The sequence below is a fragment of the Adiantum capillus-veneris genome, chromosome 26, assembly GCF_014529385.1.
Source record: "Adiantum capillus-veneris isolate H3 chromosome 26, ASM1452938v2, whole genome shotgun sequence".
Taxonomy (NCBI): Eukaryota; Viridiplantae; Streptophyta; class Polypodiopsida; order Polypodiales; family Pteridaceae; genus Adiantum; species Adiantum capillus-veneris.
The window spans coordinates 103,152,718-103,178,741 of record NC_140956.1 but is presented as its reverse complement, the minus strand read 5'-3'; the positions used below and the strand labels follow the sequence as shown (position 1 = coordinate 103,178,741).

General features: G+C 39.8%; 1 protein-coding gene across 4 annotated transcripts; it reads left to right on the top strand.

Moving 5' to 3' along the window:
• Positions 1–262: 262 nt before the first annotated feature.
• Positions 263–9,346, top strand: LOC147423925 (ABC transporter G family member 22-like). 4 transcript variants are annotated; one of them, XM_086501180.1, is made up of 9 exons: positions 263–802; positions 974–1,131; positions 1,223–1,491; positions 1,791–2,130; positions 2,975–3,073; positions 4,072–4,380; positions 4,628–4,912; positions 5,559–5,666; positions 8,979–9,346. In XM_086501180.1, the coding sequence occupies exons 1-9, from the start codon at positions 373–375 to the stop codon at positions 9,237–9,239; spliced, it is 2,259 nt and encodes a 752-aa protein (XP_086357306.1). In that variant the 5' UTR covers positions 263–372; the 3' UTR covers positions 9,240–9,346. The 4 variants fall into 4 exon arrangements, with proteins under 4 accessions (XP_086357306.1, XP_086357305.1, XP_086357308.1 ...); XM_086501179.1 differs by having other exon boundaries at positions 2,747–3,073; XM_086501181.1 differs by lacking the exon at positions 8,979–9,346 and adding an exon at positions 8,148–8,965 and having other exon boundaries at positions 264–802; positions 2,747–3,073.
• Positions 9,347–26,024: the final 16,678 nt, after the last annotated feature.

Sequence of the window (26,024 nt, the reverse complement as noted above, 5' to 3'; positions counted from 1 at the left end):
AATGAAATGAAGAGTTCACTGAAAGCTTTGACGAGCTGCGCTCTCTTGAAATGCGGGCGCTAGCTATGGGCATTGGGTAGGCTCCACGAACAACGGAGACACTGACACGTAGATGCTCCCAAAATAGCTCATAAAAATAAAACTTTCATATATATTTTTGAGATTCAATGGGAAAAAGGCAATCGGGCTGAGCTGTCATATGTACACGTGTCACAAGGCACAGGTAGCTATATAGCTCCAATCGGCCTGCTCTCGGTACAAGCCGCCGTTTACAGGCTTCTGGTAGGCAGTACTCTGCTATTGTCTCTTTTGGCTTATTTACCAGATCTATTCAGTAATTACCTCATAGTTACCATATTATGCTTTGTACTGATGGCAGAGGGCGCTATATCTTCAGAGAATAGAATAGCCAGTTCAGAGGCCTATTGCTTGGATGACTATCCAAGCTATGGTGGTACTCCAAGCTATGGTGGCACACCTAGAGCTACTCCCGTCCGGGATTCATCGCGCCAATCTGATGCCACCGCCACCGCTGCCGCCGCTGACGGTGCCCCATTGGTGCAACCGTTCCCATCTTTCTTTCTGAGAAGTGTGCTCAACTCGATTCTGAGCGGCAGCGAACGTGGGAATGCGATGATGGATGGTGATGCAGGCAGGGGCAGGGGCAGGGGGAGGGGCGGAGGTGGCGGCCCCAATGTGGATGATGAAGCCAACACCTCAAATGCAAAAGCTAGCCCTGTCCAAATCCCTGTCATGCTCGAGCAGCCAATTTGGGCACCGGAGACCGACATATGCTCGGATGGTGGGTAAATGCATATCTGTTGAATTGCTGAAAAATGCACATGCATATATGATCCCACACACACACACACACACACACACAAGGAGTTCTCTGTAGAGAGTTACTTATAATAGTTTCTTGCAGCTAATGTGCTAATGATGGTGCAAATCTGTTTGATTGGTGCAAAAACAGTCGAGGCAGCCAGGGGATACCGGCCAGGCGGCGAAGAAGAAGAAGAAGAAGAAGAGGAAGAGGCAGAGGGATTCATAGAATTGGCAAGTGATCAAATTGACAAGAGCAAGCCTCAGCTTATTGGCAGTAGCAAGCCTGCCTTACGAATCGATTTGACGGTTCGACTCTCTGTTCTCTAACTTTGATGAAGTCTTCCATCTTTCATTTTGTGGAGAATGCTGATAGACATCTATTCAACCTTTTGTACAGTTCCACAATGTGAAGTACGAGCTGGCTTGCGAGAAGGCGACGAGGACATGGTCTTCGTCGTGGAGAGGCAAACTACTTGTCCAGAAGCAAATTTTGCATGGTCTCACAGGAAGTGTTGCATGTGGTGAAATGCTGGCGATGATGGGCCCTTCCGGCAGCGGCAAAACCACTTTCCTTAGCGTTTTGGGTGGAAGGCGAAGCAGCAATTCCATTCTCTCTGGTTCAATCCAATATAATCAGCTCCCATACACAAAAAATCTGAAAAGGAGGTACCATTGTTTGGGACTCAAATGTATTAAAAATGCTTCATTATGAATGGCTAACTTTGTCTTTTGAAGGCAAAGTTGGGTTGTTTAAAGACCGAGTTTGCATTGATATATACTAGCTGTAGTTGATCTGATGCCAAAGAATTTCATTAATTAGTTTTTGCATTCATTTACATTAGCATTCTGATGCCAAAGAACTTCATTAATTAGTGAAGTTCATTAATGCTAGCATTAAATATTGATCTGATGCCAAACAACATCATTAATTAGTGAAGTTCTTCTATCTTGTTTCTTTTCCACAGGATGGGATTTGTGACCCAAGATGATGTCTTGTTTCCACATTTGACAGTAAGAGAGACTCTAAAGTTTGCAGCATTGCTAAGGTTGGGTAGGGATTTGAGCAAGGATGAGAAGCTTGGAAGAGCAGAGGAAGTTTTAAGGCAATTAGGGCTACAACAATGCACGGATACTATGATTGGCAACCAGTTTTTACGAGGGGTAAGTGGCGGTGAAAGAAAGCGTGTGTGCATTGGTCAAGAGATTCTTGTCAATCCCTCCCTTCTCTTCCTGGATGAGCCTACCTCTGGCTTGGACTCTACCACAGCCTTGCGCATCATCAAGCTTCTCCAGAAGTTTGCATATGTGAGTTTCTCTGCACTCTACCAAGTTGACCTCTTTAGTTGATTGATTGGAGAGCATATATCTGTATAAGTATGTGTATATGTATATGTATACTAGTACGGCTGGCCTCTCTCTCTCTCTCTCTCTCTCTCCCTCTTTATCGCGTGCAGAGGGGCTTCTCTCAATTTTGGAGTTTAGCCTTCATGTCACAGATTTCGACACGTGTAAAGGGTTCCCCCTTCCGCCATATTATGTTAGTTTAGATGATACATATACATATACATATACACACATATATATGTATGTATACATACATACATATGTATATTACACACACACACACACACACACACATATACGTATATACAATCTTCTAACTTTTTTATGTGTGTTCTATTGATTGTGGGCTCTTTAAAAGGCTACCTCCATTAACATCAAAGAACTACACATCTGTGGTATAAATTAATTTTAATTCAATGTATTGAACAAGATATAGGCAATTAACTCCAAATCCCCTCCACTAGGAGATAAATTAATTATTCCGGATTTAAACGCATTGTCTACTCTAGAACTAAAAGGCATATCGAATCATGTTGTAAATGCATCTCTCTCCCTAATTGCTCCGTCTTGTTACTAGGAGGGGAGGACTATCATCACAACCATCCACCAACCATCAAGTAGAGTCTTTCATATGTTTGATAAACTACTGCTCCTCTCAGAAGGTCATGGGATCTATTTTGGCAAGGCTAAGGAAGCCACAACTTATTTTGACTCCCTTGGATTCTCTCCTTTCATACAAATGAATCCTGCAGACTTCTTACTAGATCTTTGCAGTTGTAACATTACAGATATGTCTTTGCCTCAGAGTTTGAGAGGATCCATTACTACTATGAAGCACTCCAAAAAGGAAAGCAACAAAAGTCCCTCAACACCTTTAACTTACCTTGCCAAGGACATTAGGAAGGTATGTTCTTGTCTAGTAGCTTGAAAATGCTATTTTTTAATAGAATATTTTCAAATTTATATTTCTTTTATTTAATGGTTTATTGTTAGTCACTAATGAAGCCTTGAATCTAAAAGCATGCAAATCCAAGTGAATCTGAATCAATTGAACATCTTAAAACTAAAAGGGCTCCTACTTCCCAAAACTGAATCTTATCAATTTTCTCAATGAATCTTCCTAAAAGGGCACCTTCTTCATTACCAAAGCAATCAATATAAGCACCTCCTTTTCAAAATTTTTTGCATAAATTTTATCTCCTATTCATCTAAATTTCCCTATTTAATTTTCAACAATTCTTTGTTTTCATTGATGGAAAATAGTGTGCCTCAATGTTCTATCCCCTAAGCTAGGTGGGGCCATAAGGTGGCAAATCTGCCAATAGCCAAGAGTCTTTGGCCCATCCTTACGTACACTTTGCTCCATTAGAAGTGTGAAATCCGTAATGGTTATTGGTCAACAAAAACTTTTTTGAGGAATACAAGTGCTTTTTTTGTGTACATTTATAACATTGAAATTCACAAAAAAATTGTGAATGTTGGCCTTAAGAAGGGCCCCACAAAAAATCCATATATATCTCATTAGCAGTTTTGCAGCGAGTGGAAAAATCCCTTATAATTGCTTAATTTTTGTGGCATGCTCTTAAACTGGTACACCTACCTGTTATCTAGCTTCTCTACATTTAAGCCAAATTTTCTTTTAGCTTGTCATTTAGGCTCACTAAGAGCTACATAGAACTAGTTCCTAATCTTCTCTTTGTCCACTTAGTGATGCTTATCTTTACTTAAAATATAACAACATGTATTTTAGAAAAGAAAAACTATATAGGATGAATTATTTACATACATATTGTATCTATATTATTAAAATAGAAGACCTTTTTAAGCAAAAACCAAAACATTAATTTTGTGAATATAAGTTGCTTCAAATGACCAAATAACTTCTTTGGATGTGTCAACTAGAATTTAATACATTGCTATGAGAAGCAAATGGCAAGCATGGAGGAATTTTCAAAGGCTTCTCGTATAGAAGGTCATGGTGGAAGAGGAGAAGTTGTTGTGATGAGTAAAGGTGAGGCAACAAGGGAGATGAGGATGTGGGGAACCACTTGGTGGGAGCAATTTGTAATATTATGGATACGGGGTATGAAGGAGAGAAGGCATGAATACTTAAGCTCTCTTCGTGTCATTCAAGTGGTTGTGTCTGCCTTTCTCGCCGGATGTCTTTGGTGGAAGTCAAAGAATTTCACTCCACAACAAATGCAAGACCAGGTACATTTCAGTCAAGTTTAATATTTTGCATTTTCTTAATGGACTCAAAATCTAGTTATTTTCTTAATGGACTAAAAAATCTAGTTATTTTTATATTGTACTATAATGGTACCCTTATCATGCCATTTTGCTAACATAGAACACAAGCTTCTCTCTCTCTCTCTCTCTCTCTCTCTCTAAAAACCAAGACGTCAATTATTTCAAGTCTTAAATTGGTAATTTTTTGATAGCTTGGTCAATTTTGCAGGCAGGTCTTTTTTTCTTCATAGCAATATTTTGGGGTTACCTTCCATTGTTCACGGCCATTTTCACATTCCCTCTTGAAAGGGCAATGTTGGTAAAAGAACGCGCTTCAGACATGTATCGACTTAGTGCTTTCTTTATGGCCCGCACTCTTGGAGACCTTCCCTTGGATTTGGCACTCCCTTGTGTATTTATGGTCATCCTCTATTTCATGACCAACCTTGAACAAAGCATCAGTGCCTTTACTCTTACCCTTCTCACGACCTTTCTCATAGTATTGGCATCTCAGGTACTTCTCCAAGGAGGGTTGGGTGCATGGTTTATCTTTTTTGGTTTCACTTCTTTTGCTAGTTTTATTGAATTTTTGAATATTGCAAGAAAATGCCAAAATTTTGTAACTTTGATTAACCTGTGTGGTAGTAAACCTTGACTCAATCAAATTTAATTATCAGATAATGCATTACCTTTTGGAAATAACCTACCTTATGTTAAATTGAATATAGTTTTGTCTCTAATTTTGTGAATGGATCTCAAAAGAAAGGGGAATGTTCTCTCAACTAAATGCAACTGGGCTCTAAGGATAAGCTACTAGATTCGCCCAAACCAGACATGCGTACAGACCTACTTGGACAAGGACTCATTTTTTTTTAGTGAAAGACGCAGATAAAGGTGGGTCTTGAAGTAACCTAGACATGTAATTAGTAGACTTTGACACAAAGGCAAAAATGTCCCTTGTCTCTTACTTTTGCATTGTTGAACTAATATATGAATCATTTTGGGTTGTGTAATATAAAAATACTTTTAAGGTTAATGTATTAAGGTCAATTGATGATAAGTACACAAAATCTTATTCACCTTGTTGCTTTTAATTGTTAATATTTATAGGAATGATGGACATCAAAGTGTAAGAGACCTTTTTTACTGGCAAATTGTAGGGTTTTGGATTGCTTATAGGTGCTGCTATGATGGATGTTCAAAAGGCAACCACTTTTGCTTCCATTGCAATTCTTGTTTTCATGCTAGCTGGAGGTTTCTTTATCAAGGTGCAACCTCTCTTCCCTATCATTATTTTTCTCCTTGGTATTTCAAGGGCTCCGTTAGTGCATGAACCAACTTTACTAACCTTTTCTCATAACCATTTGATTAATGAAAAGGTGTCATCAACTCACACAACCTTTTGATTGATGAAAGCTCCAAAGTTTTTTCTTTTTTTTTTGCAAAACTCACAATTGTGAGTGGATAGTATTAAGAACATCAGAAATATATACCAATCCACAAGCTCAGACCGAGCCTTGAGGATCAAAGAATTACAAGTTTTCTACTTGACAGAGAAACCACTACTACTCTTAGGCTTTACTTATTACAAGATGTTATGTATTGTTCTAGACCAGTCCTCTGAGGCTTGTTAGCCTCCGATCATGTCTTAACTAAAATACAAAGTACATATGTCCTAAAATATCAAAGACTCTTTTGATCAAAATATACACCCAAAACAAAGTTCATTTTGTGTGGGTTGTTTATACTTTACTGTTGTTTGTACTTTACACACACATCCCACTCAACAAAAATAAACAAGGAAAAAATTTACTATGCCTATGCTAGGCGGTTGAGAAGAGTTTCATAATAAAGGTTTCTTTGTGAGAGAAAAGAATAGAAAGTGACACTAATATTTAAAAACATGTGGTATCACAATAAAAAATTATATTTTTTGAAAAAAAAAAGTATGACAACATTCAACTATTTAGTTTATAAAATAATGTTTGACACAATACTCAATGCCTCTATTGAAAGAGAGGTACAAAAATGTCAACACCCTCTCACAAGTGTTTAAAAGAAATAATTTAAAATAAAGCTTATTATCATTAAGTTGGCATGTGACAGCAATCGGCAAGCCTTTTTCTAACGGTCCATATTTGCACCCAAAAATCCACCCTTTACTAAGGACTACTTATGTGTCCGAAAAAGAAATACCATAGAAAAACAAAAGAAAGTAGCTTGTGTCCCTTAGTGTACATCACAACCAAACATCATGTTTTCCAAACCTCCTCAACAAACCTCATGTTTCTCAAAGTTTCCACTCCAAGAAGAAAGTTGTCCCTGTTCCTTTTTGTTTCCTTTCCTTTTTTTTTTTTTTTGGGGGGGAGAGGAGGGGGGGGGGGGGGGGGGGGGGGAAGATGATATAGTGACCCCGAAAGAAAGGCAGCTATGCAACAATAAAAAACAATTCCACCTTAAAATCAATGATTGTCCACCATCAATTGTACTAACTCTGAAGTTCTAGACCCATGTGCTTTGAAGATTCTTAAAGCATGCTTATCACCAGAAAAACAAGGTGAAAAGTCACAATGGCCTACATTAGAGGATGAGAGAGAGAGAGAGAGAGAGAGAGAGAGAGAGAGAGAGAGAGAGGGGCTACTCAATGTCCCTCTTGAAAGAAATATGAATATACACTTTGTAGTGTATTTTTTCATTGAAACTGAGAAGTCTTGGTTGTAATTTCATAAGACATTGATTTTCAAGGTCAAACAAACAAGAAAATCAGCATTTTGCCTAAAATTAAGGTATTTATCAGAGTTATAAACTAAAATGCCCAAAAACAAATGAAACAATCTTCATTTATGCATAAAATTAAGAGATTTATCGAAGTTTATAACCCTAAAAAAAGCCCAAGAAATCGGTTTTTTTTATAGCAATGATGGCAACTCTCTCATGGTGGTCTATATGAGATGAGGCTTTCCTACTCCCCTCTTACAAGGAGGAAGAAAAAAAAGGTTTCCCATCATTAACTTATCAAAAAGTCCTTAGAGAAAAAGGGATTAAGGAGTGCATTCATAGGAGTTTGATTCCATAAGGTCGATAATTGACTCAATGAAATTTCTCGATATATTACTTTGTGAAATAATCCTTTCATTTAAGGATCTCATAAAAGTTGATAATTGTATGCTTATTAGATCTCTTTTTTTTAATGAAAGCATTAAAATATTCTTTTGTCTTAGTTTTTCATGGGTCTTTTTACTTTATTGTTTTTATTTTTACTTTCTTTCTATTTTGTTTTAAAACGCCAATGTATGCCACTCACCTTGTTGTTTAAGTGCGTGTCATATTAAGAATTTGTATAATGGGCAGTACAATTTTGTATGACGTGATTGTAGGCACTCATTTGGACCTACTCCTCATAAGTCTCATAACTTGAGTATGCCTTCCAAACTCCTCACCTTGTTGGTTTAGCAATTATTCCAAAAAGTAATTGCTATTAATGGAAAAAAAATTGTCATTTTTCATGACATTTCACAATATTTAAAAGTTTGTGTTTTTGTCTCTTAGGATTATTATCCCTTAAATGAATACAATAAAGTGTGGCACATGTTCTTTCTTTTTTTTTTAATTTTTTTTAAAACACAACTTTGTAAAATTTTCAGTGGCTTTTAATATGACCTCAACAAGGAGCTAATGCACTTGGTCATTTCACTGTAAAGTAAATTGGAACCTCCCTAAAGTATTTTGTGTATTTGAGTTGACAAAAGGCAGATCTATGATGTTTACAACAAGGAGATTGTGCACTTTGGTGGTAGTATTAACTTCCTCTTAGCAAATTGCAAAAGCGAATTTGCTAAAGCATGTTCCCTGCAGCCACAAGTTGTCAATCAAACTCATGAAAGTCTTTGTTTGTACAAATTAGACCTTTTTCCCTACTATGTGAGTGCCTACATCATAAGCAAAGATTTATTAAGCTATTTTAGATAATTAAGCTAGTGTTGCACATTGTTGATACGGTTGTACTTGATGGAGAATATCTTTTTCTTTTATAAAGAATTTTCCCTCGACTTAAACATCATTTAAAGGATAGAAAAAGCATGTGTCTAGTCTGTCGGTTTGCTTGTTTTCTTAGGCTATCTGTCTGTTTCTTGATTTTCGTAGTGTGGGTGGATGTGTTTGTCTGCCAAGTGCTTGATGTACTTGTTTTCTGTTTTGCTTCTCCTATTTGTGGTGCTTTTGAGGATTTAGGGTGTATGGTGTTGAGGGTTTTTGTGGTTTGGGTAGGTGTCTCTCTCTTGTTTCCATGTGTTTTCTTGTGGGATTGAAGATTTAAACATTGTGGTATAGTTTTTTATTATTATTTATAAAGTTATTACTAAAGATAACATGAGGGTAAGGGTGAACTACATTAGGAGGTTGCCCAAGTTTTAGCAACATCCAACTAAGGTGGATGCCACTTGAGGTTTTGAAAGCATGTATGGAAGTGGTAATTTAACATGTGCGTGTGTGTGTGTGTAACATGTACAAAGTGAGACATACTTTGGCAATCTCAGTTGATGCTTGAACTATAGCCACTAATTTTAATATCTTTCTTGCAGTATATTCCACCTTTTATTGCTTGGATCAAGTACTTCTCTTTCCAAGCATACACTTACAATATCTTGATCAAAATCCAATATCAAAATCGCACAACCATCGAGTGTAAGAGTGGGACTACTTGTCAAAGATTAACAGATGGTGCCCTGCAGGATGCGGCTTTGCATGATGCCACAAAATCAGTCTTAGCTCTCTTGATGATGGTCATTAGCTATCGTCTTCTTGCTTACATTGCACTTCGTTGCATGAGAACTGCAACATAGCATTCTCCCAGACCAAAATATGGATAGGTAATTTTTGCAATCAAATGAGCTAAAATTGTTAACTATGTAAACAAAATAATAGTTACTCAATGCAGACATCCCATTAACTCCTTGTATCACAAATGAGGTAGTCATAAACGGAAATAGCTATCTAGCTATTTGCAAGGGTCATGTACTCTTATCCATTGCATTCACCTTCAAAATTTGGTAGAACAACATCACCCCAGAGAGGGTTGATAGGGACATAGAATCCTATTACTCATACAAATCTTCAATTACATACAATCCTATTACTCATACAAATGTTCGGTTGTATCTCTAACAAACTAATTTAAACATCTTTTTTTGCATTAAAAAATACAATTTGGGTGGAACAACTGTGGATGTGTGTCTCACTTGCCAACGCCGCCACTTGCTTCCTTGCTTCTTGCCAGCTGCTACTTGCTTCCTTGCTGCCCAAATAAGCGAGACTAATACCTTTTGGAGTTGTATTTGGTGAGAGTTCCGATATTAAGGGTGGAGCAGTGCTTTAGAAAATTTAGAAGCTCACCATGGTTTCAATACAAAGAAACCATTGTTTTGTATGCTCTAAGTTGAAGAGTAGCTATATAAATTTCATATTTCCTTCTCCCATACTCTGAGTGTCTTTGAAAAAGCACCACAATGGTCTTAAAAATTGTATTCCATAACGTTTGCTAATTGTGTTAATATATTTTAGTATACCAAGGGCTCTTATCATGTGTAGTGAAATCAATACTTTGTCCAAATTTGAAATATAGCATCTTCAAAAAAAAATAAGTATCTCCCATCTTTCTATGATCCCAATTTTTGGATCTCTTTGAAAAATAAGATAAATGGTTCTCCACATGCACATAATTTTATCTACATCATTTTTTACATGAAATGATTATTGTACAGTCTTGTAGCGTTTTAAAGTAGAAAGCAAAGTGATTTCTTATCTCTAGTCACTGACACTTAGTTCATTTTTAAAGAACTTTATATATTTTTTGTTTTTGGTGTTTTTTGGTGCTTTTTAACAAAAAGCACATATCTGTATTCCATTATTGCTTAAAGTTATGGTTCAATTTTGTAAAAATATACTTCTTTATGTTTTTTTTGTGATTTTCAGTGCTTTTCATTGAAAAGTAGGATCTAAGGGAATTTTCATATAAGGGTACTAGTAAGTGGTGGGAATTTTGCTTAAGAGATCACTAGTAGGAAAATTCTCCAAGCTGGGTTGGTTCGGCCAAGTCTACACTGAGATGTGCATGATTGGTGCCTCAATTGTGAAGTCTATCAAAAAGTTGGAACTAGGAGGCTAGCATAACAAAAACAGAGTTCCACCACGGCAATTACCATGCACACAATCTGGAAAAGAGTATGTGATTATGGGGGTAGATTACTTGACTACATGGAAAGAGGGACACTCTACTAGAAGAACCACTCCCAACAATGTGAATGACTACATCTTTGAATGTATCCATTGCAGATTTGGCACACCTTTGGAGATCCTCACTGATAGAGGGCTAGGATTTTGAGCAAATTTGGTGGAAGAGTTCATGGAAAAATTGAAAATTGAGCATAGGCACTCTATTGCTTGCTACCCTCAATGCAATGGATTCGTTGAAACAATTAATGGGCTTGTTTGTAAAGTTATCACTAAACAGAGCATGTTCACCCTAAGGCTTGGGATAAACACAAATACAACATTGTGGGCTTATAGAACGTCTTTTAAAACATTTGTGGGGTAGACTCCTTTTCATTTGGTATATGGAAAAGAGGCTCTACTATCCATAGAAGTGGAGCTAGCAAGCATGTGAGTTCTAAAAGCCTATCATGGGGATGATTAGAAGGAAAAAGTAGAATAGAGGATCATTCGCTTGGAGAGGTTGGAATTTCATAAAGGAGCTTCTATACAACACTATGCTGCATAGGTAGAAAAGAGGCAAAGGAAGTTCAATAGCAAGCTGACTAAGAAGGACATTAAGGAAGGTTCTCTAGTATGCACTATGACAACCAATTTGACCACAAAAATATGGTAAGTATTTACTAAAATGGGAAGGACCTTTTGTTGTGGTGAATAATGATTTTAGCAACCCCCCCAAAAGCCACCATCTATACATAATTAACAACAAAAAGAAATTTTACAAAAAACTAAAAAAATAAAAAAACCCACTATAGGGCACGGTGTGACAAATCCCATGCAGATGTGAAAAGAGAAAACAATCACATGCTTTTCACCTTGGGAACACTATTTGAAAGAGTGACGCTGCTCATAGCAGCGATAACAAATCCTAGCTCTTCATATCACCAAGACTTGCCTATGGGAGGGATAAACACATGAAGCAATAGGTCAGGGAGATAGGATACTTACTTCCTCTATGATGATGATGATGCATCCTGGTAATAGAAAATCGTTGTCTTCCTTGGGAGATTCCAAACTTTTTTCCTCCTCAGTGTGTCTGATAATTGGAAAATTCTCAAAGCCACTCATCCATCCTTGAGTATGGATGTCATCATTTTTGCAAAGTGAAGGTAGTTAGCGTCCTCCTCCAAGGGCACCATTGAACAAGGGATGCAAAATGAATCCACTAGTCTCTCCCATAGGGCTCATGGGATTATGACAAACACCTCATCAAGAACCAATCAACATGGGGAAACCACCTAGCTATGTTGTGGCAAGGACATAGCGGGATGAGAGAGAAAAATGCTTGATAGTGGAAAACAGGCTTATCATGATGGGAAGATATGAAAGGGATGATCTACCAATGCTTGTGCTACTAAATCAAAGCCACCCACACTCCTTGAGATGTCAAAACCACAAAGAGATGGAGAGAGTGTGTTACGACCACATCCCTATCCTAAAACAGGAGAGGAAAAACATGAGGATGTGAGAGATATATAATCAATTAACACACTTCAAATTAACAAGCAACACATCATGAACAATGAGATACAAGGTGTCTCACGACAACAACTTATGGATTAAAGAACCCTTGGGCATGGCCATTTATTCATGGAATTCATACAAGAGCTAGCTCTCTCTGTGTGTTGAAGGAAGATGCCATATGAGCCATATGTCACATGGCATAAGTACAGTAGTTACATGGTGCACAAGAGTAGAGCCTTCTAGTGTGTATCATGTGAGGATCCCATTGAGAGAGACTATGGGTGCTAGATTGTAGAGAGAATGAACGGTTAGAGTGACATGAGAGAGGTGGATGGTGTGTAGAGATATTTGTCTCGATAGAGAGAGCGCTACTAGAGAGAGTCCCTTTGTGTGTGGAGACTCCCCCTTTCATAGGTGTGGAGGAGGTATTTAGTTAGTGCTATTAGCACCTAATCAATTCCCTAGACATGGGTTGCCAAATACATGGCCTAGAACCCACCTAGTAGACTGTTGCCTTGCTATTATTTGAGAGGATGATGATGCTAGATGTCTCTAGATAGGGCCTGTGTGGCCACTACCTAGAGACAGGCGGGACATATAATGTTTTTTAGGTTTATAATTTACAAAAGAGAGTTTTGGATTGGGGTTTCATTGTTATGGCAAGGTTGGGATATTTACTAGAATTACAAGTTGTTTGGCCACTTACTATAGCCAAAAGGACACCCAAGATCGATGAGAAATGGTCAGGGATTTGCCGATCGGTCGTCTTTGAACTCATTGCATGTTGGGGCACACCTTCAGTGTCATTTCTTAGTTTGGGACCGCCAGCGATTATTTGTGGTCATTGCCTTCACATGGAGATCATCAAGTTATTATTATTTTTTGCGTGCGTAATGCAGTAGAGTCAAGAGTTCAACAGAAGGGATTTTATTTTTTTGTAAAATTAGAGAAACATGTCTACATATAAGGACTATAAGGGGTACTTTAATTCCATTTTGGTGAACGCACATGATAGAGGAAAATTTTACATAGTGAACGTTGCGAGATCTTCCCCCCGCCCTTAAACTTGTGTCAATTCCTCTTAACCATAGTCATTGCTAGTCTCTCGAAACTAGCCTTCATCTTTAAAGTATCACCTTTATAGTACTCAATTACATGGACAGATGCTCATAGCATCTTGCTATATGTACATGATTCCAAAATGGCACAATACTACATGCATTTTTGATGGATTTTCCTAACCCTCTTTAGTCATAGCTGCACAATTCAAAAGAGTTGTGCCTTGCTAGTTCTGACCAAACCTTGAGGGGCTATCACTTTTCCCTCCTTAAAAATTGTGTCGATGTCATTTGGACTCTCTCTATCTCTCTCACGTGAGAGTTTATCTCTCTCAAATGAGACAAGGAGTTTTTATTGAGATCCCTCTTGTTCTCTCTCTCTCTCTCTCTCTCTCTCCCCCTCCCCCCCCTTGTGTCTCTCTAGAGTAATATTGCCCTCTCTAGTCAACCATCAAAATGAGAGTTTCGTAAATGGAGATCTCTTTTTGAAAAAAAAATTCTTTTAAATTTATTTTTTTGGATATTTTCTTACAAAATAATCTTTATTTTTTGCTCTCAATATTGAGAGCTAGAGTTTAGACTCAAAGGAGAATATTTTTTTATTCAACTGCATGAAAGAGAGCCTCCCCCTTCCTCTTTCTAAGTGTATGGAGAAGTGCTCACCAAGTCCGAATCTTTCTTTTTCAAATAGATAATATTTAAACTTTTTTTTTCAACTAGATAATATCTAGACCTTTTTTTGTAATAATACATGGCTAAAAATAGCAAGAAGAAGGAGAGTACTAAGATTGCAGTACGAGGGCGAGGTTGTAATACTACCTCCAAACCTAAGTACACCCCATGGGGGCCATGAAATTGCCTCCCAAGGCGCCCATCATGGCCATCCTCACCTGCAAGAGTACAGCTCTATGTCGTCTCAGGCTATTAATTAGTTGGATCCTAGGTGGTTGTGTTGCATGTCCCTGTAGACTTTCTTTGTGTTTCATTTTCTTCGGCTGCCCTAGGCTACTTATAGTGAGTGCTGCCCACCATCAACTTTACTCTGCCAATGAGGGCAGTCATTGTCCTCATGCAAACCCACTTTCTGAACATGCTACCAAATAGCTGCCATATGGTTGTATCTACAATGCCACTTCAACAGGAATGATGACAGCTAATTACCTGGAGCTTGTGGCAAGCAACCATGATGGCCAACCATGGCATTGCTGCAAACCTATCTATTGGTGATGTTATTATATGGGCCTACCGTCTACGACAGCTCACAAGAAGGACTTCTTGTTGATTTGAATAGCTGCATACACCTCCAAATCTTTTGCGTGTATACAGAGAGGCCCTACTCTCATTCCTGCGAACATTGGTATATTCACATTGCTGTCGCGAGCAAATTATTAGTGTTTTTACTTTGTTAGCATATAGACTAATTCAAAAAATTGACAGGTTGTTCATCCACGTGGCCATGACCTTTTAAAATGGCAAGATTTGTATAATATATAGCTCACACGCTTTTCGTACTCAGAGCGCTCACAATGGTGCTAAGCAGCTCTAGCGTTTGCAACAAAATCATGTAGCTTGAGTCTCTTGACAAGGGTGAAAGTTCTCTCTCTCTCTCTCTCTCTCTCTCTCTCTCTCTCTCTTCTCTTATACAACCCATATTGTATACAATATATGGAGCGCTTTCTTTTAGCAACACCATTTTATTGAGGTGTATACAACACTATACATTGGTGTTCTATCCCATGACTAGCCAAAAATGCATTAAACTCATGAGACATATACTCCCCCCCTCGATCTGAATGGAGGGTGCCCATAGTACATATAGAGACATTTTCAGCCATAGCCATAAATTTCTTGAAGCACATAAACACTTTGGACTTTGCTATAAGTGGATACACCCATGCATGCCTAGAGTAATCATCAATGAAAGTCAAATAGTAAAGGTAATTGCCCAAGGATGGAGTTTGCATTGGCCCACAAATATCACTATGCACAAGCTGCAACCTAGCCTTCCCGAACCATCCTTTGGAAACTTTGAACACTGCATCTTACTCAAAATACAACCTTCACAAACATGCTTCATAGGTGCTTCAAGAGGCGACAAAGTAGCATCCGTATCAAATTTTTGGAAACGCAACAAACTGGCAAAATTCAGATGCCCAAAACGTGCATGCCAAAGGATTTCATTTGAAACAGGCTTTGAATCCACAACTGCATTTGCAAAATTCTACCTGACAAAGTAAGCTTATACAACCCATGACATAAAATGCCAAATGCAACAATTTCATCACCAAAACTGAGATCATAAAATGTACATCTATCATCCAGAAATTTGACAACAAGACCAAGTCTAGCAAGTGCAGATATAGACAAAAGGTTCTTCTTAATCCCAGGTACATAAAGTGCATCAACAAGTGTGAAATAGTTGCCATTCACAATAGTCAGGACAATCTTTCCAACTCCCTTGACCAAATAAGAGGCATTGTTGGAAAAAGTGACTGTATTTCCATGAGGAACATCCTCGAGAGAGGTAAACAAGTCATGATAAGAGGTAATGTGCTTTGTAGTAGCACTATCAAAGTACCATACATGAGCATCTGCAATAACAAACATACATGCATCATGGACAGAAGGATCATAAGTGCACTCTACGCTAAATGCCCACTCTGCATCTACATGAGCATCCCAATTTCCTTTCACAAAAGATTCTACAATTGCTGCACTTGTAGTGCAGCCAGCCTCTTTCTTCTTAGCCTCTTTGTTAACCCTGTTTTTTCTTGAAAGTGACTCTTGCAACAGTAATGTGCATAATGCATCAAACTTGAAATTTTTTGGATTTCCTTGGGTCATAAGTCTCCTACTAGCAAAACTCTGGTAAGAATCTTGCAAAGCATCAAGAACAGTCTTCACAAGGAAACTGTCACAAATGACATCACCTGTAGAAATGAGTTGCTCATTAATATTCTTAATACCAACAAGGATGTGTCCATTTTAACTTCCTTGTGGATAATCTTTGACTCTAGCTCTTTACACAACAGCAATGCAATTTTAGCCTCATTGCGACTTGCATAAAGACCAGCCAAAATATCCCAAGCTTGTTTTACAGATTTAACTGAACGAATGTGAGTAGTAATAGTGCACTTCACAAATAACGCAATCAATGCATGGGCATGTGTGTCTCTAACATCCCAATAAGCTTACTTAGTCATAGGCAAAATAGCTCTAGCAGTAGCAATGTTGCCACCAAAACCTACAACATCCTCAATATTACATGTATCCTCAGAACCAGGGCATACATCAATGCCCTGCACAACATTCCGAACACCCTTTGGCAGAAGAACATGTTGCATCATGTAAGCCCACATTGGATAAATGTACCCATCCAATTTATCCTCAGCAGTGAACATCTTGAACACATCTGTGTATTTGCCAACGAGTTGTCAGACATGGCAAATGCCTGCACCTGATGTGAAAACTACCCAAAAGTAGACTGTAAGGGACTTGTTATGCTAATAAAGGAATTAATAAAGATTCTGCACAAAATGATGGAATTGCCTGCATAGTACTGCTTGTAGTGAAAACGAAGGCAAAAATTAGCCCGAATAAAAAATATGAGCAAACTAAACTCTATGAGCTCGCCCGAAGTATTTGTCAACCTGTAGATGCTCATCAAAGCTCTTTGAAATTGGAGAAAGTGAGCACGCTTGTGTTGGCGATGTTGGCAACTAAGCCCACCACGATGCAACATGCTCTGATACCAATTGTTGGAAATACGGTTACAGGGAAACACACACATCTTGGAGAAGACAAAAAATCTCAAGGCATGCAACAGAGAATATGTATTTCTTAGTGCACAATGAAAGATAAGATAACCCTAGACTGATGGACATATATACAATGCACAAGGGAAAAAACCTCCTAGTGAGGAAAAAAATTGCCCCGACGGTCCTAAAGTGGGTTCACACACATCACTACCACATATGTATGGCAACAATTTTCTAACCATAACTTTGAAATTTTGAAAGTGCATAAACACCTCACTTTTCTGCTTCATGAAATAGACCCATACCTTTTTGTATGGTCATCAATGAAACTCACATGGTATCTACAACCACCCATAGATGCAGTCTTTGTCGGACTCCATACATCTGTATGAATTAAATCCAATGCATTCTTGCTTACATGCTTATCATAAGAAAAGGATGTGTAACATTTAATGACCTAGTAACTTGTGTGTAGCGGAAGATAGCATGAAATGTGAGCATTTCATTAGAATAGATTCCTAATGAGAATAACAAGAGTGCTTGGGTGGAGAGAGCAACAAAAAGCAGAACACCTAGTTAGATAGCATAAACAATACTTCAAAAGAGAGAGAAATTAAGCAATTGACAATAGTTGAGGACCGGATTTGCATGGAGCCGGTCCCCCCTCCAAAAGGCTTTGTAAATTATGGTTTCTTCCCATCAAGAGAGACATTTTACAATACAATTCTTGTGTTCCTTCAATACTAGCTAGTGCAATGAAGATGGGAACTTCAAGCACTAAGCAAAACACTTATCAAACACAACATCATTTCCCTCACAGTCTCAGACCCAAGACCTCACACACCTTCGAAGATGGTGAGTGTTAATCCTCACGGCTCACAGACACCCTATCACCTACAATGGACGTTGTATTATTTACTTGGTAGAGTCAGGTACCGGGCTTGTCGGTCCAATAGGAAAAGGGTAAGAGTGATCGCCGATGAGAGGAGCACTCTAACTGGAACATTCAAGGGGTTAGTTGGCTAAGCATGGGCTCCCAACTGTGAATGGGGCGAGCTCATATAAAAGTCAACTAAACCTAAAATTCAGGCATTCTCTCATTTGTACAATTGAAGAGTGCTCTTGCTCCACTCCATCTTCTTCTTCTTCATCTCCTTGTGTGTGTGTGTGTATGCGTGAGAGAGAGAGAGAGTGTGTGCGATTGAGCATTGCGGCGGCACCACGGCGGCGAGGCGGTTGAGCGCGGCGTAGCGGCGTCTCCCTCTTCTTCAATCATTCTCTCATTTATGCAATTGAAGAGTGCTCTTGCTCCATCTCCATCTTCTTCATCTTCATCTCCTTGTGTGTCTGTGTGTATGCGCGCGTGTGTGTGTGTGTGTGTGTGTGTGTGAGAGAGAGAGAGAGAGAGAGAGAGAGAGAGAGAGAGAGAGAGAGTGCGATCGAGCATTGCGGCGGCACGACGGCGGTGAGGCAGTTGAGCGCGGCGTAGCGGCGTCTCCCTCTTCTTCGCGGCGAGGAATCCTCCACGATAGGAAGCGTAGAGTGGTGAGTGTCACACCAACGCCATCTTTGAGCTTACTAGTTTAGGCTTGTTGTGTGCTTGGAGCCACTTGTGGCTCGCACACAGTGTATCGGCAAGTTCCTTGCATTGACACGTGCGACATACGCGCACATTTTTGGCGCCGTTGCCGGGGAATGCCATACACTAAGCTTGAATGGCACTCTGTGCTTATTTTGTGGTGCAATTTCAATTGTAGGAAAGGTAAGGAAGGAGGGTGTGTGTGTTGAGAAGAAGGATTTTGTGTTACTACTGTGTATTTTTTTTGTTAATGGAGTTTTCAAAGGTACTGTGTTTTTTCTCTGTGTAAGGTGTTAGTATTAAGGTTGTTAGTTCTGTGTAATGTAATGTATAGTAAGTAAGAAGTAGATATGTGAGACCTAATAGAGTGTGTTAGTGTGTAACAGTAGGTGTATTAGTTGGAAGTAGGTAGGTAGAGTGTGTGTGTGCTCTCGCGCAGGCCGCGGCGACCTTATCCTTAAAAAATTAAAAAAATTAAAAGAAATGAAAAAAGCTTGGACCGGGATCGGGAATATCTCCCTGACCCAAGCCCAGACCCAAGCCGAAGCTCACGCTCAAGCTTAGGCATCTATCACCCTTTAAAATTACGAATTTTAGCTTCACACATAGCTAAAAGTCAACTTTTTGGAGGACCAACGGAGCTTCAGGTGACCGAACATTGTGCTGTAAAGCACACCGCGACCCTCTGAGTGATACGCTCATTTTGAGCTATCACACACTTGAATCAAAAAAATCGATCATTAAAAAACATTAAAAACGTAAAAGAAACGAGTGAAAACGGACACTTAAAAAAGTAAGCGGTTAACCTTCGAGGTTATTCGCCGACGCTTGTAGGGTGCCAAAGGCACATGCATCTGCACTCTGGTCGTGTGCTAGAGACAGAGAAATTAGAGAGAATTTTGACTTACGCGAGTTCTCAATATCCACCTACTTTAGGTTACGGGCCCTCCGTGGGGACCCAAGGTAGTACAAACCAAGACCCGAACATAGCAGCTAGTGACTCTTCCTCTGACTACGATGTCATGGAGGGTTTTCCAATGCTTAATCTCGATAACTCAAGCCAAGACATGCATGCCATGGGCCCACGGTCCAGGCCGAGCGTGCTTAGCCGCTTGAAGGAAACCTTTAATAGAGCCACTCGTTCCAAACATGGAGCTAATGATGTAAATGAGGGGGGTGGGGAAGTAAATTCTCCATTTGTGACCAAACGTAGACCCTATGCCCTTAGAGAATGTGCATGTGAATACTTCATTCACTGCACCTCCTGACTCTTCAGAGTTATTTCCCTCCGAGGTCATATTACCCGATGGTAGAAGCCTTGCCGAAGTGCAAGAGGTTGAGTGATATATCATTGTGGCTAGGGAAAAGGAAGTCGAGAGCTTACGCAAGGCGGAGCAACGAGGAGAGTTAAAATCAAAAGCTCCTATGTCAATATCCTTGCTAAAAGAGCAATCAAGTACTCCTGACTTAGCAACCGCTAAAGGGAAACCTCTAGAAAGCAACATTGCATCTAGCTCAAAGGACACCCCTAGCACCTCAGTCCTAGATGGAGCATTCGAGAACTGGGAGTACGAACTAAAAACGGAAACTCTGACCGACCTATACACAGGTCACACCTATCACGTGGGTTGGTTAGATGTCCTACAGTCCACAATGAGGGCTACTAGTGTGGAGGATCAACAACAAAGAGTTTGTGAGGTCATCCATAGGGTCATTGAGTTAGAGAGACATAACAAGGGGATCCACATGCCTTCAACAGGTCTCATGAGATTCTTGGATACAGGAAAGGTTAAATAACCGACCTTATCACAAATGGAGACTCCCTCAGTAAGTCCGATGGATCCTCCATATGTTGTTTCTCCAAGGGTCTCAGTGCAATCTGAGCCCACAAGTGATAGCTTTACCTTTCCAAGTCTAGCTCTTTTCCTTGATGACACCACGGCTATCATGCCTACCCCAATGATGGGCATGCTAAGAAACACGCCATGGACCTCATTTGTTAGTAAAGCACCGCTACATGTAGCTCAATGCCTGCTAACAGTATCTACAAGTGTGTACCAATCGTATGCACCTATGGGTCATCGCACTCATGTAGTCCCTACCCCTCCCATTGTTTCAACAACCTATGCTCCACAACCACAACACCCAAGTTCTTATTTCCATGGGACCATATCGGCTAGCATTAGCATGTCACATCCGACGTCTGCTATGCCTAGGGCCACATATATGAACTTTGGGCCACCACATGGCACAACATCATACCAAACATGGAACCCAAGGGCTTCCTATGCGCCAAGCCCAATGCCAATACCTACTCCACATGTAGTCTCTGGAGCGCCTTCACCCACGATGCCTGCTCACTTAGGTGACTTGGCAACATTTTCTCAAGCTATTGGTCGATCTATTGCTGAGAATATGCATAACACGCCTGATAGAGAGCCCAGAAGTAAGGCAGTACAAATAGCCACGCTCACACAAAAGTTTAGTGGAGACGGGGATGTGAGAAAGCATATACAAGTGTTTGAACAAATATGCGATTCTCTAGGAGAACACATTGACCTGCATAAGATTAATGCTTTAAGACTAACCTTAAGTGGGAAGGCAGAGGATTGGTATAGAACCCTAAGGGTGGAAGAAAAAATGATTTACCCTACTCTTAGGAGACTGTTCTTGAAAGAATACATACGAGAGGGAGTGCTTTGGGGTGTAGCCTCTCAGCTCCAGAAAGCCCAACGAGAGGAAGGAGAGTCAGTGAGAGACTTTATTAGTCGCTTGAAGCATTTGAATTCTTGTTGTAATCCAAATGAGCGCTTCAATAATAATCAATTGCTTGATAGATTCATTAGGGGATTACAACATGAGGATATCTACAATGGCCTAGTCATTAGAGGTATCAACACTTGGGAAGCAGTCACCACCAATGCAATCCAATTGGAGGATAATTTAATGATTCAAGGAGAAAGAGTGTCTGTAGAGCCTAAATATATTAGCTCGCAAGCATTAGGGCATCAGCCAATGACCCTAAAGCCTATTGCTAAGGGCCAAAGATATAGATGACTATAGATATAGATATATCCACAAAACAATCATATGTATCCAAGAAGGGAGCAACAATGGTGCTCAACATGCTACGGACCGCATAGTACCAATGAATGCCCTACTTTTAGAGTAAAATTCAATGGGAATTGCAATGCATGTGGAAGGTATGGTCATCAAGCTAAGGATTGCATAGTATTTAAGCGCGCGATGGCTAGTAGACTAACCTTAGCATGGACAGACAAACCTCGAGTGCCTGCATTGATGCCGGCCCCACCTCTTGAACAAACAGCACAACACATTGTCCCTAGGGCCCAAAATGTTGTTCAAACAACACCTTTACCACCTCCAGTGCTAGGACCGCAACCACCACATCCGAGAATCACTTTAGTGAATCAAGTGGGTTGTGAGTCATCTATTTCTTGTTTAGAAGGCTGTGAGGAAGATATAGATCCTAATATTGCCTATGGGATGGATGTGCTTGAAGAAAGTCCACAATACTACATGGAGGACTATTGGGGACAAGTCAAACATGTATATCAAGTAGCTGCTCTTGCGGCAAGAGGCCAATATCAATTACACTGCTAAGAGACCACCTCTTCAATGCTATGAGTATGGAGGTCCACATCGTGTAGCCGAGTGTCCTATAAGGCTACAAAAGAATGCCACACTAATGCAAACCAATCAAAGTGAGCACGTCTACAATGCCAATACGCATGTGTAATCGATGTGGCATAGATCATTTGATTGCCCAATGTCCAAATAATCCAAATGCATTGAAGATCACGCCATTAAACTTGATTGAAGTGACCAAGGAGCCATCACCAAGTACACCTGTGGTACCAGTAAACGTACTCACACGATCGATGCTCCAAAAACAAAATTATATTCTTGAGGAAACAGACACGGCATCAATTGCCCAATCTCAAAAAAAGAAGAAAACATGAAGAAAGAGATCACAAAAAGCAGCGAAGTCAGACCCTAGTTCAAAGACCAACATAGGGACTGGTGACGACCCCGTATATATGAACGACGTTGAAGAAGATTTTGATTTAGGTGAAACCGTGGAGACCAAAACGACCACAAAGATAGAAACCAACAAGGAAGATCTTCATGAGCCACAATGGCCAGGATCCAAGAAGAAGATAGGAACTTATCCAAACCCTACAGAGGAGATTGAGCGAGTCAAGCAATTAAGGAGTTTGGTAGAAGATACGCAAAGGGTAGAACCAGCACCTAGGCAGATCCAGATTACAGACACCATATTCCCTACGCAACAACAACCTCACCAAGTCCATAGACCCTTAGCCATACCTAGTGTCATCCAAGAAGAAAGTGACTTAAAGTCATGGGAAAGTGGGCGTACTCCCCTTCTTGATGGAAAGAATGTTTACAGAGGGACTACCTGATCCTATCGAAGAAATGGAGATCCCATCTTCCCCACGTCAAGGGACTCAAGGCCAAAAGGTGCCGTTAAACATTGCCAAATTGATGGATTTCATGTCTTCAGAAGTTAGAACCACCATCATGTCCAAACTATATTAGACCCTGAGCTAGTCTCAGCTCTTCAAGCCTTCCTCAATGAAGAACTAAAGTTGGGCTACCACAATTTTCACAGATGGATGGAGTTGGGGAGATGCCAATAGAGGAGGAACACTTAGATCCACAACCCAACCTAGATGAGAACCTTGTTATAGAAATACCTATTAACAAGTTGGGACAATACTTTGAGGGTGATGAATCCAATGCAACCATACCAATCACTACTAAGTGAAATCACAGTCCACAGAACAACAGGACTCCACAGACTTACACCCTGTACCTGAAAATTTCAAATTCTATACCACAGAGGAACGTAAGGTTGTGTATACAAAGGCTCAAAGAAAACCTATCGATGGGAGAAATGGAGTCTAAGACGGTCCAGCGATAGTTAAGGAAATAGAGTTAGCAGACCCAGGAGAAGAGTCTAAACGTGTTTTCATTGCCCAAGATCTAACAGAGATTGAGGAGTGTGTGCTTAAAGAACTTCTCAAGGAATTTAGGGATATATTTTCCTGGACATATCATGATATGAAAGGTGTTCCACCTTCCGTGGTGCAACACACAATCCCCATGAATAGCATGGCTAAACCAGTTTAGCAACGATCCTACCCAATGAATCCTAAATATGCAAAAATCGTTCAAGAAGAGATTGAAAAGGTTGTGAAATGCAGATTCATATACCCTATTGAGCACTCAGAATGGGTGTCTCCAATAGTGATTGTGCCAAAAAAGAATAGGAAACTCAGAGTGTGCGTGGATCTCAAGAAGGTCAATGCCGCCACTAGGAGGGACCATTACCCCTTGCCATATTCAGAACATGTGCTTGAAAGAGTTGCAGGGAAGGAAGCTTATAGCTTTTTAGATGGGTACTCTGGATACAATCAAATCACAATTGCATTGGAGGACCAAGCTAAAACAACCTTTATAACCGAATTTGGAGTGTTCGCATTCCGTGTTATGGCTTTTGGCTTAACCAATGCCCCTGCTACCTTTCAAAGATTAATAAACACTGCTTTTAGAGAATATTTGAGGGAGTTTTGTGAAGCTTTCCTAGATGACCTTTGTGTTTATTCCTCTTGGAAAGAACATCTATCATGCTAACGAAAACTTTTTGAGAGGTGTAGATTGTATCGCATCTCCTTAAACCCTTTCAAATGCCAATTTTGGGTTAAACATGGAGTCGTTTTAGGGCATATAGTGTCCAAAAATGGGATTTCCACAGATGAGAGAAAAATTAAAGCCATTGCTGAATTGCCACCACCTACAAACTATAAAGGAGGTCAAAGGTTCATGGGCCATGTTGGTTATTACCAAAGGTTTATTTTAAACTTTGCCGAGATAGCTCGTCCTTTGTACTTCTTATTGAGTTCCAATGGACTGCGGAGTGTGACCATGCTTATGAGTCATTGAAAAAGACCTTGACTAGCGCTCCTATTCTACGAGTGCCCGATTGGAATGTAATTTTTCATGTGCATATTGATGCATGGAAATTTGCTATTGGGTGTGTTCTAGCTCAACCAGGAGAACATAATCTGGACTACCCAATTAGCTTTGCAAGTCGTCAATTGAATGATGCCAAGAGAAACTACACCACTACAGAGCGAGAAGGTTTAGGTATGATTTATGCAGTGAAGAAATGTCGCTACTACCTTCTGGCCAACAAGTTTGTGTTCTATGTTGATCATCAAGCCTTGTTGTATGTAGTAAATAAACCTTGTTCCACAGGAAGAATTACACGATGGTTATAAATTCTCCTTGAGTTTGATTTTACCATTGTGGTGAGACCTGGTAAAAGACATGTCATGGCGGATCATTTGTCTCGCATACCCGATGGTGAAGCCCCTACTGGAGTCGATGATGAGTTGCCCGATACTTCTCTATTCCTAGTGGAAACCATACCTGAATGGAGTGAGAAGATTGTGAACTTTCTAGTTAATGGTTTTCCACCCAAAGAGCTTCGTAAAGACATAGCTCAAAAATTGTTAAAAGAATGCGAACCTTACTCTCTCATTTTGCAGGAACTCTCTACGGGCTAAGGAAGGATGATATTCTTAGTTGTGTCCGTGAGGATGAGTATTTATACATACTGCAAGAAGCCCACATGGGTATAGCCGGAGGACATTTCTCAGGGGAACTAACAGCTAGAAAGGTGTTGCATTCAGGTTATTGGTGGCCAACCTTATTTAAGGATGCATCACTTTTTGCAAAAGGATGTGATGAATGCCAACGTTACAAGATCACACAACGAAAGGATAGGATGCCCTTACATCCTATTAAAGTGACTCAACCATTTGAAAAATGGGGTTACTTTGTAGGCCCAATTAGTCCAGCAGCTCGTAGCACTCAATCTCGATATATTATCGTTGCCACTGACTATGTGACAAAGTGGGTGGAAGCCAGGGTGACACCTAAGGCTGATGCGAGGTCAATTGTCAAGTTTATCTTTGAGAACATTATTACAAGATTTGGTTGTCCCTTTGAGATTGTGAGTGACAATGGTACTCATTTTATAAATGGAGTAATAAAAGAACTCACTACCAACTTTATGATAGCTCACCATAAGTCCATACCTTATTATCCATAAGCAAATGGCCAAGTTGAGAGCACCAACAAGACCTTAATCTCTATCTTGACCAAAACGGTGGAAGCTCATCGCACAGATTGGGATTTAAAGCTTACATCAGCTCTATGGGCTTATTGTACCGCGTACAAAGTTGCAATTAACTGCACACCATTTAAGATGGTGTATGGCCAAGAAGCGGTTATGCCATGGGAGTTTGTCGTTCCTATTCTTTGAGTAGCTTCTCAAGAAGGTTGGGATGGTAACCCCTTAGTTGAGAATTTATATTTCCTTGAAAGGCTAGATGAAGAGAGGCAATTAGCTATGCACAATGCACTTGTGGAGAAAGATAGGAGGAAGAA

What these genes read in the sequence shown, in the direction of transcription:
- LOC147423925 (XM_086501179.1), top strand. Translation starts at nt 373, where the DNA reads ATGGCAGAGGGCGCTATATCTTCAGAGAATAGAATAGCCAGTTCAGAG. An exon ending in ACAAAAAATCTGAAAAGGAG is followed by an intron (nt 1,492 to 1,790) that starts GTACCATTGTTT and finishes TCTTTTCCACAG; the next exon opens with GATGGGATTTGTGACCCAAG. An exon ending in CACAACAAATGCAAGACCAG is followed by an intron (nt 4,381 to 4,627) that starts GTACATTTCAGT and finishes TCAATTTTGCAG; the next exon opens with GCAGGTCTTTTTTTCTTCAT.